Source organism: Tachypleus tridentatus, chromosome 13, assembly GCF_004210375.1.
Source record: "Tachypleus tridentatus isolate NWPU-2018 chromosome 13, ASM421037v1, whole genome shotgun sequence".
Classification (NCBI taxonomy): domain Eukaryota; kingdom Metazoa; phylum Arthropoda; class Merostomata; order Xiphosura; family Limulidae; genus Tachypleus; species Tachypleus tridentatus.
The window spans coordinates 249,657,407-249,672,163 of NC_134837.1; the positions used below are offsets into that span (position 1 = coordinate 249,657,407).

General features: G+C 35.0%; 1 protein-coding gene across 3 annotated transcripts in view; it reads left to right on the plus strand.

Moving 5' to 3' along the window:
* Window positions 1-9,626, plus strand: part of LOC143237122 (mitochondrial glutathione transporter SLC25A40-like) — a 48,288-nt gene extending 38,662 nt beyond the window's left edge. For all 3 annotated transcript variants that reach the window (XM_076476016.1, XM_076476013.1, XM_076476014.1), the window contains exons 9-11: window positions 1,029-1,110; window positions 8,067-8,150; window positions 8,406-9,626. In XM_076476016.1, the coding sequence (XP_076332131.1) occupies window positions 1,029-1,110; window positions 8,067-8,150; window positions 8,406-8,527 (288 nt within the window). In that variant the 3' untranslated portion in view covers window positions 8,528-9,626. The remainder of the gene's footprint in view (window positions 1-1,028; window positions 1,111-8,066; window positions 8,151-8,405) is intronic.
* The last annotated feature ends 5,131 nt before the right edge of the window (window positions 9,627-14,757 follow it).

The following is a 14,757-nucleotide window of genomic DNA, read 5'->3' on the forward strand; positions in this document are numbered from 1 at the left end:
GAATAAATTGTTTCACCAAAGGGTGCTCTAAAGTAATTGAACCAGTGTGAGTGGACCTTGACAAAAGGCAGACAATTCTTGAAAGTGCATAAAACGAACAGCCAATTTTTGAAGTATATGATACAACAGTGCTTACTCAATAGCAACATAAGTGAACTATAAGAAAATGCTACTGCAATAGAAATAGAGAGAAAAACAGAATAATTTGTCAACTAAATTCTGTAGTAGTTGAATTAGCTGAAAAGGACTTTTGACACAAAGAGAATTATACAGTGTTTGAGATACAACTGATTACTGTAGTGTAAAGAATTTTGTATATACATTTAACTTGTATTTATATTATTTTGAAAACAAGTGTTTTTTTTTAACTTATTACAAAAAATGATGGGCACCCACTGTAAAACCAGTTTCTCCATGTTTTTCTCAAATTCTGGGACTAAATATGGTCAAGGAAGGTTCAATAAACTTGCATGCTGCTACACAGTGAGGCCTGGCATGGCCAAGTGGGTTAAGGCATTCGACTTGTAATCTGAAAGTCGTGGGTTTGAATCCCCATTGCACCAAACATGCTCGTCCTTTCAACTGTGATGGCGTTATAATGTGACAGTCAATCCCACTATTCGTTGGTAAAAGAGTAGCCCAAGATTTAGCTGTGGGTGGTAATGATTAGCTGCCTTCCCTCTAGTCTTGCACTGCTAAATTAGCTGTCTGTGCTAGCCCTCGTGTAGCTTTGCATGAAATTCAAAAACAAACAAGCTACAAATTGCAGTACCAGCCAGAACATAAAGTTCTACAGTTTTATACGAAAGGAATATACTTCACATATTGGTGGCCAAATATTGTTGATAGCTATGTTCTTTTGACAGTTACCAGGCTGTGTTTATCTTTTTTTTTTCTTATTTTACTTTACTGAAATCTGTGACCATACTTTGTAGTTCACCAAATACAGTTTCATTGCCTTATAAACTGGATGGTAAAATATTAGTCTTTGAGGATCATCCTTATTTTGATTGTCTTTACATTTATAGGTAGCAGCTGTATTGACTCTTCCCTTTGATGTGGTGAAAACTCATCGACAGATAGAACTTGGAGAAATGGAAATTCTTGCTAGTAAGTATAATTTACAAGTTTGGACTGTCTAAAATGACTTTCTTTTGTACTTGTACATTGATTGGGGTTCTACTTTTTAATATTGTTTTCATTTTCACATTTAGTAAGTAACTTTAAATAAAATAACCCAAACATTTAAACTTTCTTATGATGCATGCTTAAATTATTCACAACCTAAAATTATGTTTCTACCAAAAATTGGCAAATATGCTTTTCATATTGGTATGTGCATGTATGTGTGTACCTGTATTTGCTTCTACAAGATGTGTTTTTATTAGAATTTACTAATAAGGTACTGCCTCTCTTTTCACAAGATTGGCTTTTCCTTTTTTGTGCTGCCTACTGTATATTAATGTTCTCAGAAATGCCTTCCAAAGTTACAGTTACCATTTTGGGTACTGGGGCATGGGATATAATGTCACTAATTCATCGGGATATTGAGCTTCATATGATTCTACCCCGCTTCCTCATAAGCTTTTGTTGTGCCATCCCATTCACTATCTGATGATTCAGCTCATCCATCTTTGTTCTTTTCAGGTATGTGATGTTTTGTCTCTTATACCTGTTTCCTATGCCCCTCGGTGTGGATTCCTGTATGTGGTGAGGGGACCTCCCAGGGAAGGTTCTGTTCTATCTGGTTACCTTCTCTGGGATCTAAACATCCACCCACGTGTTTGCCGTGCGTGGCGACCCGTGAAGGGTCGGAGAGGATCCTGGTGGTTGAAGGGTCCAACCCTAACACACCACTTTGGCCTCGAATGGCCTCGAATTCCTGTAGACGGCGGCCTTTGCGTGGCCCCCCTTGGGTCAATCGGCTGGTCCACTTGGACTAGAGTCAACCAAGTACCAGTGTTGGAAGTTCTCAACGGGTGTTGTGGACATTGTGTCTGATGCTGGTGTTTGGATATAGTGCTCACAAAACCCTGGCGTTGCTGTATTGTCCTTGCGTGACTTTGTAGTGCATCCCCTTGTAGGGCTCCATGGTGGGTGGGGTCAGTGGGTACCGAAATTTTTTTCTTTCTCCTATGGATCCTCTAAAAAATTTAAATAAAATTGTAAAAAAACAGTCAATGGGTAAGCGACCACATTTTGAATACTCAGAACAGCAATCTTCAACATCAGTAACACACGTACCTCATTTTCTTATATTACATTCTCTTTCGGAAAAACCTTTAGGGCAAATGTCCCCTTTTTTTATTCAAAAGGGACTAGAGGGACTTGCTGGCTCTCCAAAGTCAGTAAAGAAACTTTGATCTGGTGACATATTGGTTGAAACATCCACATCCCAACACAGTGAACTCCTCTTGAATTCAAAGGCAATTCGGGATATACCTATTGAGGTTACACCCCATGCTACCTTGAATTCTTCACGAGGAGTTATTGTTGAAAGGGATTTGAAGAACGTTCCTGAGTCAGAGATTCTCGCTGGTCTCTCCACTCACAAAGATGGAGTTACACTGCCAACAAATACCCTCGTTTTAACATTTACTTCACCACGTGCACCTACCACCATCAAGGCAGGTTATCTCATTTGCAGGGTTCGGCCATACATACCAAACCCTCTTTGATGTTTCCAATGTCAGAGATTCGGCCACTCAAAGACATCTTGTCATGGTTCCCTGACATGTGCTCGTTGTGGAGGCAAGGACCACGATGCCTATGACTGTGACATGAACCCACATTGCGTAAACTGCAATGGTTCTCACTCCTCTTACTTTCGTTCTTGCCCAAAATGGTTGGAGGAAAAAGAGGTGCAGCGTTTGAAAACGACACATAACCTTAGTTATCCTGAGGCTTGGAAATTGCTGTCCACAACTCCATCTCGGACATATGCTGCTGCACTTCATTCCACAACTACAGTGGGAGTGCAGACAGATCTCTCTGTGCCTCCAAGAGAATCGTTTTCAAAACAAATGAAAAGCCTTTTGACCTCTGTGGTTAAAAAGGTTGATGAATCGACTTCCACACCCATCTCTGTTCCTCCCATACCTTCCAACAAACCTCAAGATCCACGTCCTTCAGTTTCAAATACAGGCATTTCTTCTGATACATCTTTTTCTCCCACCACAAGAGACAAAACAATTATTCGTTCGCATCCTCAGTCACTGGATTCCCCTTCCATTAACAAAAATCTGCCCACCCGACCCAGAGCAGGATCCATGGAGGGTGATAGACCTCCTCCGATGCATAATCTGCTAATAGCAGTACTTGTGTTTCTGTAGTCAGTTCAAACCCAGTGGGGACTCGTATTTTGAATCTTGTTTGTTGGTGAGGACCTTTTCTCACCAGCGCCTGAGTTTACATAATGCTCTCTGTGAGATACTTTTTCCCCTTTCTCTCCCATACTCCATTATCCAGTTTCCCATTACCTTCCCTTCTCCTAGGAATCTTTTAACATGCTAGCATTTGTCAGAAGCAGTTTTAGACCTCGTCACACAGCAGGCTACCTAATAAGGCTTTAAGGGGGTTTTACTCCCACCTGTTTGTGGTTCTCAAGAAGACTGAGGACTGGCATTCTCTAATTAATTCTGTCACACTCAGTATGTTCCCACTCCTTGCTTTACCATTATGACGTACCTTTCTCATGGGCATTTTTCCAGGTCTTTAGATGACCAAGGTGTACAAATCCAACACTTAACTATACAGTCCTGTGGCAGAGCATTCACTTCCATATCTTTGGTTTATACATCAAGGAGTTATGTACCTATTCCTCACCTTACCTTTTGGCTTAGCCTCAGCACCATGTATGTTATGTCATATGGTTTGCTACTTTGCTGGGCATATTTATGCCATGAGGTTAAGCTTCCATGTTTATATGGATGACTGATTTCTTACTCCCATCAGATTGAAGTCATCCTTTCACTTTCATCAGCTGCTGGTCAGAGTTGTGCAAGTGAGCTGGTTGGTCAGTTTGGTCCTCCATGACTACTCATACACATGGGCAGGGCTCATATGTAGTTTCTATAGTGGGTTATTCTTGATTAATTACCCAGGATTCCTTGTATACTTTTTATATTTCTTCCATTGTCCCTTGTAGACAACCTAGATTGGTAGTTAAACAGGTCCCACATGTCAAGGGGGGCTTCCATCCTTCTCTGTGGGCAGATTTTTATCTGTTCACAGATGCATCTTTCCAAGGCTTGGGTGCCAAGGTGGATCACCAGGAGATTTGGAGTTGTTAGTCTGAGGAGAGTTTTTCTTTATGTCAACATTCTCAAACTCTGGGCTGCTCATTGGGCTTTAGATCATTTTCTTTCTCTTGCTAGCCTTTGGCTGGTTATGGTCCATTCCAGCAGTTCTATTGTGGTGACCTCAGTTTTACTCCTTAGTTCTCCATTTTCAAGCATTGGTTTTCAGTGCCTTCAGCCAAGATGGGCCTCATATGTTCCTTTATGTTTATCCTCCCATACTTTTACTTCATTGGGTAGTCTCTCTCATCCTTCTGATTGCTCCTTACTGCCCCACTCAACCTAAGTTCCCTCAATTGTTCCAAGTGCAGGTGGTCATTCTCTTTCCTGTTCCCTTCTGTCTTGACCTGCTGCATCAACTCCAATCACCAGTGCTCTATTTCATACTATTCATCCTCTGTCTGCATGTCTGGGTTTTGTCAGGTCTTTGGTGAGTAGTTTCTTTTTTAGAATAGTATGACATTTAGCCCATTCCATTCACCATTTTTCTTTAGCCATCTATCAAATTTAGCATTTATTATTCCTGGGCTTTCCAGGCTTCTCATCCAGTGGATGCTTCTATCTCTAAGTTCCTGACAAAGCTCTTTCAGAGAGGTTCTTTAGTCTTTTCAGTCTCAGGATTTTGGATGGCATTATCACAATTCTTCTGTTTTTCCCATTTCTGCATGGTGTTTGCTTTCCCCTCTCTTCTCCACGTTGATCCATTTTTTTCAGGCTACATCAGCCACCAAGGTGACAGAGCTCTTGAACTGTGGCATTAACTTGGTAGTTTATGTTCTCACTTTACCTCTGTGTTCCATATTTTACCTCTCTTTAAAGACATTTTTGCCCCTTCTCCTGTCCTGTGGACATCATGGTCAGATGATTTCATCCTCAATATTTCCAAGACATTGTACCATTCCTCCTACCTTTTATATGGATCATGCTTACCTTCCTTAAGACATCTGCAGCTCATGAAGGTCAGTCTTCCTTTTTCCAGTCTGCCTGCACTCTAATTCTCATCTCTACTCTTGTCTTGATTTGGGTAGATTTCTCTGTCCTGTCCATGCCCTTTGTTGTTATATTGCTTGCGTAGTTTCCTTTCAGGGTCCTCATTTCCAGCTTTTTCTTCCTTGGTAACCTTCCTCTTCCTGTGATATTTCCCTAAACAATTGGGCTTGACATTTGACCCAGTTGGCCTATTTGTCTTTGTCTCCTTCCCAGCATAATCTCTTTTACATTTTCTCACATCAAATCTACCACCTAATGTCTTGTTTTTGTCAGCCATTAGAGGAGGTTCTAAGATTGACATATGGATAGCTTTGCACACATTCATCTCCCACTATCTACACCACATCACTTTGATTTTGCTTTCATGTGGTATCTCCAGACTTTTTACTGCACTTTTTCCCCCTTTCTTCTATTGGAGTACAGGAGTCCTTACCACTTACAAGTTTCAAGTCATTTAAATGGTTGATCATGAAGGCAACCTGCTGGATGGGTTCCACAACAATATGTATAACTATTCAGCTCAGAACAGGGTAATGATGTTTTATCAGTATAGAAGGAGTTATAAGGTTCTCTAGATGAGTAACTAATTCTTGGAGTTGAAGTACCTAAATGCAGTTCACCTATTTATTTGGGTGATCTTCTTCTACCTTTGCATGAATGTTGGTACCCGACAAGTAAGGTTTTGGAGCTCTAGTTGACAAATTATACAAGTCTTCACACACATTTTGGATTGTTTATCTTTTCCTCTTTTGTAAGTTGCAGAAGATCTACATGAGCCTATTTCCAGTTCTGTCCTGGATTTTCCCTGAAATTCTGGAGTTGAATGTTAATTCACTGTTGACTCTGGGGCTTGAGGTGTGAAGATAGTATGATACTCATCCTACCCAAAGATGCCAGTACCCAGTGAGTGAGGTTTTGGATGTAGTTGACTTACCAAGTACAGTCCATTGTGCACTGGCCATTCTACATCATGGGACACATCCTCACTTGCCAACTTTCTATCATGGGATTGAGTGATCCTGCTTTCTGTTCAATATCTTGTTGCTAAGTTATCTTCTCAAACCTGGATATGCTCCTTTCAAGTTCTGCAATGTCTGATTTTCCAAATCATGTCAGTATTCCTGGCAAAGAAATACCTGGCTCAGATGTGATGCAGTGCCCCTCCTCATATCATGTGATCTACTTCTTCCATTTTTAGGGTGTTCTTTGCATACTTCCAGAGGATATGCCTGTGCTTCTGTTGCATTGGTTCCTCCTTCTCCTCGATATGAGGTTCAAGCTAACATTGTGAGAAGAGAGAGAGTATTTTGGGAAGCTATTTTCCAAAATGAAAATGTATTTCATTTAAGTACTTCCCACCTCTCCCTCCTGCAGTCTTCTAGTGTTTGCATCTCCTATTAAACTTCAAAGTGATGGTTCATTAATGGCACATAAAGGGAGTCATGTGATAGTAGTGCTCTCATTTTGGAAGAGAGATGTTGATGTGTATGAGACATGTTGGAATTTGAATTTCAACAAAGGGATGATAAAGGCTTGTGGCATGAATTTCTGAAAAAAGTTTGCATACTGAAAGCAGCATAAAATGAGTAAAGCTAATCTTGAGAGAAGGAGAAAAATATATATCAGAAATACATTTTTGTTTAGGAAAATTATAACAATCTAGTGCATAATTAATTTGCTTTTGAACTAAGTGTGACATTCTCACTTTGTAACAATATTACAGTTTACTTATGTGTTTAAAGTATGGAGAATTTGTGTTTTCGTCAAACATTACAATTTTCATATTACTGCACATCATTTTCTTGTTTTTCTGCAACAATAATATTTATTGTATAAAAGATCTATAGGCAGTTTTATAATGGATGATACTGTATATCCTTTTTGGATAGTTTGAGGGCTCTTCTGAAACACTAGATTAATTAAGGAATTCTGTAAAGAAACATAAAGTATTAGTGTACAGTTACTTAGACAGAGAAACATGGTGGATTATGTTGTAGTCTTTGTGAAAAATGCAAAATAAGCAATAACTGTTCACTTATAGTTTAGTCCAGTGACTTAAGTTGCTGTGAAGGATACAAAAGAAATAACAGCTGTTCAATGTAATTTAGGCTTAGTGAATTAAGATACTGTTTTTAATGCAAATTCAAGTTTAGGAGTACAAATAAGGAATGTTTCATATAAGATTATTACACAGTTTGCACAGACTTAGAATTGTGATTTAATTTTTAATAAAATTGTTGTTCCAATGTGAAGAAGTTAAATTTGATAAGGTATCAAACTGTGGGAGTAATTAAATTGTTATCATTTGGTGGTTTTTTAATAAATGAACAACTTTTTTCTTTTTAATTAGTCTGCGAGTCATCCATCAATGAATAAAATACTCAATTCATCTGAAAGCCTGGTATACAACAACTGTCATAAATTTCCTTTGTGTACTGTGTTTTTTTATCAATTAGAATACATTGTCACATTTTCAAAACTGTTAGATTTGATTCACAGTTTATATTACACACCTGTTAGATGCCAGAAATTACTACTGTGTTACTCTAACATAAACAGATTTATGTAGGTGTAGAAAATCTATTCTTTCATTTAGTACACAATAAGAAATGTATTTGGATTTTTTTAAAACAGATTTTGAAGTACTGATTTGAAAACTTCTTTTTATATTGCTTAAAAGATCAAAATTGTTTTTGTAGAAACTACTCATCCACCAGATTTTATGTATTAGCTAGATTATGTTACAGGTATTAATGAATAAAATATTTTACATTTCAGAGAACAGTAACAAGCAACTTACCAGCACATACAGTATACTGAGGAACCTTTATTGTCAAAGGGGTTTCAAAGCATTATTTGCTGGTGAGTTTATTAATTCTGTTTCCTTTATTATAACTCCAAGTAACTTCAAGTCCAGCTGTTTTGTTAGCAGCGGTATTTAAAAACTTGATCACAGAATTTGACAAACTGGAATGACTTGTAAATTCACGGTACTATGTACAAAAAAAATATATATTGTAGCATCTTAACTGGATATATTAAAAAAATGGAATAGAATACTTAAAGGTTTGACTTTTTTATTTGTACTGGTTTGCAATGATTTTTTTTTTGCATCAGGTATTGTTCCAAGAGTTGTGAAGATTGCTCCAGCCTGTGCCATCATGATTAGCATCTATGAATTTGGTAAGTCTTTCTTCCGACAGCATAATAATGTCCACCATGGAGTTCAAGCTCATTGATGTACAAATGTAGATAGATGCTTTTCTTTCTGAATTTGAACTATTGATGGAAGAGCAGCAAGAAAAGTTTATTCTGTCCATTGTATACTTTCTATATGAAATGTTCCAGGACAAGAGGGAAAGCTATATGGTGTGTCTAGTATTGTTAACTAGCCAATCATGCTGTCAGAAAAGAATATTGTTTTGAATTTAGCAGATCTGATTAGTTGGTTCATGACAAAGAAAATGGCTGATATATTTCATTTTCCAGAATGATGTTTAAATACAAGAATCAAATTTTTCAATGTCTTGTGCTTCCTATTGGTGCCTTATGATATCTTATTTCATTAAATTCATAAGATACTATGCTTTTCATCATTAAAATGTGAATGTTTGAGGTTAATAACTTCTTTTTCCTCTTTGATTAGTTTTTTTTATGTACCCTTTTTATTTTCTATGTAAACATTTAGTATGTAAATATATTTTTCCTCTTAACTTATTTGTCAATTTAGTCTTCTTTGATACTCCGAATTGGGTGTGTGGTTAGCCAAGAGGAGGTTTGAAGGGCCTTGCATAAGTCAAATAATATGGCTACACAGACTTTAGGGCAATGTAGATATGGATTAAGTAGACATTATTATTTTTTGTATGCTTGTTGATGCACGTACGTACGTTTTGTTAGTTGAAGTTAATGCAGGCTCTAAAACTTATAGAGATGGTCAAATAAACATTCCGACTTCTCTAAAGAAGACTTAGAGCAACAGTACAGTTAGCTGAAATAGGGAACTTGGTTACTTTTGATCCACCTTCAAGATGTTCAAGTTATCAAGTTTTATTTTGTTCATTTATGATACAAGCTTTTGTTATTTAATTATGGCCTGAGATACTTTATTATAATACTTACATACACACCATTCACTACTGCATAACTTCTTCACCTAACCAAAGACAATTGTTTTGTTTTTTTCAGTTCTTCAACAGTGATCCAGTTATTATCATGATCTTACTGTTTGGCATTCTTTTCATTACTTCTAACATTACTGGTTTTATTTTTGTAAGCCAAATGAAGCAACTAAATAGGGCATTGCATGATGTTTGTTCCTAGGTATTTCATGTGATAGTTTTGAGAGTTTAATAATACTAAACAAACTTTCAATTTCATGTGATAGTTTTGAGAGTTTAATAATACTAAACAAACTTTCAAAGCATGCGATTTATATTGATTTAAAGAATATTTATCGAGACCAAGCATTAAATAATTAAACACAATTTTTATCAAGGTTTATTTGTGAAGTTGATTTTTTTCTGACATATACTGGTACCATATTACTAGTTCCTTGGTAGCTTTTTTATATATAGTTAAGGCACAGCATGGGGTACCATAACAATTATTTCAGACCATAACCGTGATCAGTATGTGACAAACCCTTAATACAAGTAGATGGGCATTCTAAAGATTAATACATATTAATGGCTTGGCTCATTCGGTTGTCAACAGGGATCAGTGATGCAATATCATAGTTTGAAATTTACATTCTGTAATGGCATGGAAGAATTAGCCTCATAGAATGGAAAGAATGACAAAATATTCCCTTGTCCTTTTGCACAGTACTGTTTTTAGAACAGTTTGTAATGTATTGTGCAAGTGCCTTTTACTGGTTTCTGGAATAGTACCAGCAGTGTCACTGTAGTAACTGTTTTGGTTATTGCATCATTGTAGAACTGTTCCAGATGTGTGTCATATTGGCAACTTTATGTTGAAGAGTGGTTGATGGGTTATAACAATATCAAAAAAAAATCCCTAACCAAGAACCAGTGATGGATGGTGAGGCCAAGGATAGATGGATCCTAGTTGTGGTGACTGGCTAAGAACCTGGTCCTCACCAAACATCTATATGAGTGATGTCTTTACTGAGGTGTGGATTATAGGGCAGAGTGCCAACTTGCATGAAGAGACATTCTAATGCATGAAAGTGATTTCTAAACATGATATTGTGGAAATGCAGTTACATATAAGTCTTTTTCTTCAATTGTTTAAAATTGAATAAAATTTTCAAAATAGATTGAGCATTCTTTATTAATTAGATATATTAAGAACCCCTTAGTTTTTGTAAATTAGGATTAATATAACAAGAGATGCATAATCAGTACTAAATTACTTGTTTTTCAAACTCTACCACTCTTGATATTCTAAATTATTTTGGTTTAAGGCAAGGGCTGGTCACATTATAGAACTCTGGATTTCATAGCCAGCAAGCAGGGTTCAAAACTATATGATATTGCAAAATGTCCCTTGCATAGTAAGTTATGGGTGCATTATCATAGTGACAGTCAATCTCTTAGTGTGGGTGGTAGGGTGTTGCTGGGTGACTGCTTTCCTTCTGGTCAGAAGCTTGAAACTAATAGAGTCTTAGTATCTTTTCCTTAATTATAAATACTTTAAACATCTGTTATTGAAATGTGATAAAAATGTTCAGGTACATAAGGAAACATAGAGAGAAATAGTTTGAATTTCAGTAATGATTTCTTATCAGACTTCTATCTGAAAATGTTATTCCTTTTTTCATCTGACGTTTCATGTGCTACTGGGGTAGAATTTTACTTTTTGGCAACAGATCAAAATGTCTGCATTTATTAAATGTATTGTTAACCCTTTCATGACAAGCCATGTTATTGAGTTTGTTGACTTGCATTCAGTATATTGTATTGAGCTACCATTTCACAATTATGTCAGTAAGTTTGCAATCAGATTGTAGATTATAGTTCAAACTTTAATGTTATATATGTGAGTTTGTTTCTAAATTTAAAAGTCAATATTAAAATAACACAAATATAGATTTTATTGAGTTGCATGGTAGGTTGAATGCAGCAGTTTAGAATTAAATGTTTGCAATATCAAATTACTGTTATTGACAAACTAGAATATAATGTAAGAACCTTGTATCTTTTTATTTTGCTCAGATATTGCTTATGTACTGAATCAAACACAGTGGCCCCAATCAACTCTTTCCATTTTTTGAAATGATCCTTTATATACTCTTACTACAGTGTATTACGTATGAATAATCAATCAACAGTTTAGAATGTCCCTTTTATGATTTTCTCAACTATTTTAATCTGTGAAAAGACTACCATGTTTTCTTGAGCCAATATTTCATGAAAGTAGGTTATGTCTTTAGTCTGCTATATTATTTATGATGTTTTTATTATTCAACGGAATATGTAAAACCTTAAAAAAAATCGTTTGGTATCCCCCATGTGGGAAATTTTAAAAGGCTTAGCAATGTATGTTCAGCAGCAACCTAGTTCAAAGGTCACAGCAAGAAGACATAACTGTTTGCTTTATTCTAGATTTATTGTTCTATATTTTAAGAAAAATAAATTTAATAATATTCTAAATAGTAATAATCTGTGTACATATGTAGTGTGTAATTATTAAAATATATTACAAAAGTCCACCAAAACACAGCCAAGACAGGGAAGACTGTATGTCAGTTTTAAATTATTGCACAAGTAACACGAGTGCACCATGTCAATGCAAGCTATGTAATGTTAGCTAGGAATGACTGGAAGGTCAGTATAATAAAGAATAATAAACATATACATAATTATATATATGTAAAACGACTGGTTTGGATTGAGAAAATATTTTATGCAGAGGAGCGAACAATGTTTCAACCTTCTTCGATCATTGTCAGGTTCACAAGAAGGTCGAAACGTTGTTCACTCCTCTGCATAAAAAAATTTTCTCAACCCAAACCAGCCGTTTTACATACATATTTTTCTCTACAAGTGGGTTTTCTCATCATCACTGATAATTATTTAGCTTTATGTTAAAATATGTAGTCGTTCTAGTATGAAAAAAGCATAATTGTAATTTTTTTTATGATTGTTACAAGGTTGGTCAAGTGACAGACCCGACACAGTTATGGTAGGGAAAATAAAGTCTCACTGGAAACAAACAACTGAAATGTAGTTAGGAGGTTTTAAAGACTACACAGATAACATTTGAAATTTTAGGAATGAAGAATAGTTTTCTTAATCATAACAAGAAATCACTTTGCACTCGGAACAGTAACAAAACAGACTATTTTCACAAACAAGTCTTTAGTGAAAATATTTTATTACAAAACCTCATTTTTATATACAAAAAGCTTGTACTGTTTACTAAAATTCTACCAAATTTTGTGTAGGTACACATGCTGTACCAAAAGTTATTGTGCAAGTACATAATGTGTATATGGACTTGTGAATATTATACAAAGCCCATAGCAAAAGGGTTACTAAAACAACTTTGAACTTCAAATATCTTTCAGGTATCATGTGTTACACTCAGTGTAACATTTCTCTAGAAACGTGCTGCTATAATGAATTGATATTTCCCTATGGATATTTATTTCAGTATCAAATACTAGTATCCAACTTTTGCAACTATCCATGAAAACTTATTCCCAGCTTTGTGAATTAAGAAAAATCCATCAAGTTTCTGAATACAAAATCCCATGATAACTACCAAAACTAATGCATGTACAATATAATAAAACTGATGCATGTGCAAGAGGTAACAACTTGTTTCAACACGTGAAGTTAATTGTTATTGTGTATACTTTTACTGACTTAGCTGTAAATTATTTATCTAATATTTAATCAACTAAGACCAGAAACAAGTATTCACATGGGTCATAATATTGTGTAAATCCATGATATTGTGCTTAACCAGAGCATCCTTTTTTATTTGGGCCAGATTCTTTATGGTTGGCACACTCTTACCATGAATCTTGTGGTTTGTGGGCTGTTACCAGATACATTAGATCTACACTTTAAGGTCATGAGTTTGTTATATAAAGTGAAAGTAAACTCACAATAATTGGTTAAATAAGAGCAGCCCAGGAGAGTTGGTAATGACTTTTCTTAACCAGGTGTCTTTCTCTAGTTTGTTATATCAAAATTAGGAAGGGTTATGTATGAATAATCTTTTGTGCAGCTCTGCATGAAAATTCTGAAACAAATCTTTTGATGGCATGTATTAAATGCAATTTAAATTTCTAAGTGAAAAAAATAATTTTTTATTGCTTTGATTGGAATGAAAATTACCAAAATTCCATTTGGTACAAGACAACTGATAGTACAAAACCTTTATATACATGGAAATATAAACTTTTAAGAAAAAATACAGATATGGTGTTTTTTTAACATAAATTATTGTAATTAATATAAACAGTTGCACATGGTTACAATTTTATTGTTGACTAGAAATTGAACAACATTAATTTTTATTTGCTGGTGTTTAAAGTATATTAAAGATTACTCAAGTTTTCTACTATGATTTTCATGAATAATTAAAGTCAATACGTATGATGAAGTTTAGATAGGTTACAAAAGTATAGGCCATCCCTATTTTTGTGAGTTTCCTCATACTGAGGATTGTGCTAACATGTTTTAATATATGTTGAATGTGTCTTGAGAGAGATCCTGATGTTACATTTGATAACCTATATTATGGTGATAATACATGTAATAGATTGTAAACAAGTTCCAACTTTGTGTACAAAATAGATGGAGCCTAGGATGTTATCGTAGATTTTTTTGTTTTAGCTAGTTTTCTGGAACATTGTACTCGTGATTATAGATAGATATTTCTATATGAAAGTTCTTAATGTAGATACTTTTTTAAATATAAGTGTAAAGTAGTTTATAATTTTAAGTTTTTTGTGACATAAAAGACATTTTAGTCTTAGATGTATCACATATATATTCAACAATATTTAAATGAACTGGTTATTATAAAGTAGAACCATTCAATAAAATTTTGTCATGATGAAACAATGTCTTGTGTATAGATGCGTGGATTATCCAACACACAACGTTTTAAAATTCAGAAAACACATAGATGATGCAATTTTAATCGTGGAAAAGCGTTGTTTTATTTGGGTTTTTTTTCCTCCCATTTTTAGCTGTTTTCTGAACATTTTAATCTTTTGCAATTTATATTTTGAAAATGTTGGCATTAACTGTTCACTGATTAAACTTTAATAAATCATATTTCAGTCAAGCATATGAAAATTCATACTGCTTAGAATACGTTCTGTGCTTTCAAAAATAGAAACTTATTTAACCCATTGCATAAGATCGTTTGTTCAAAAGATAAATTGCACAAGTTTATCGTGTCATCTTTTAATCCTATCTTTGATAAACTTCTCCCTCCCAAAATGGCAAAGTATGAAGGCTTATAATGCTAAAAATCAGGCTTA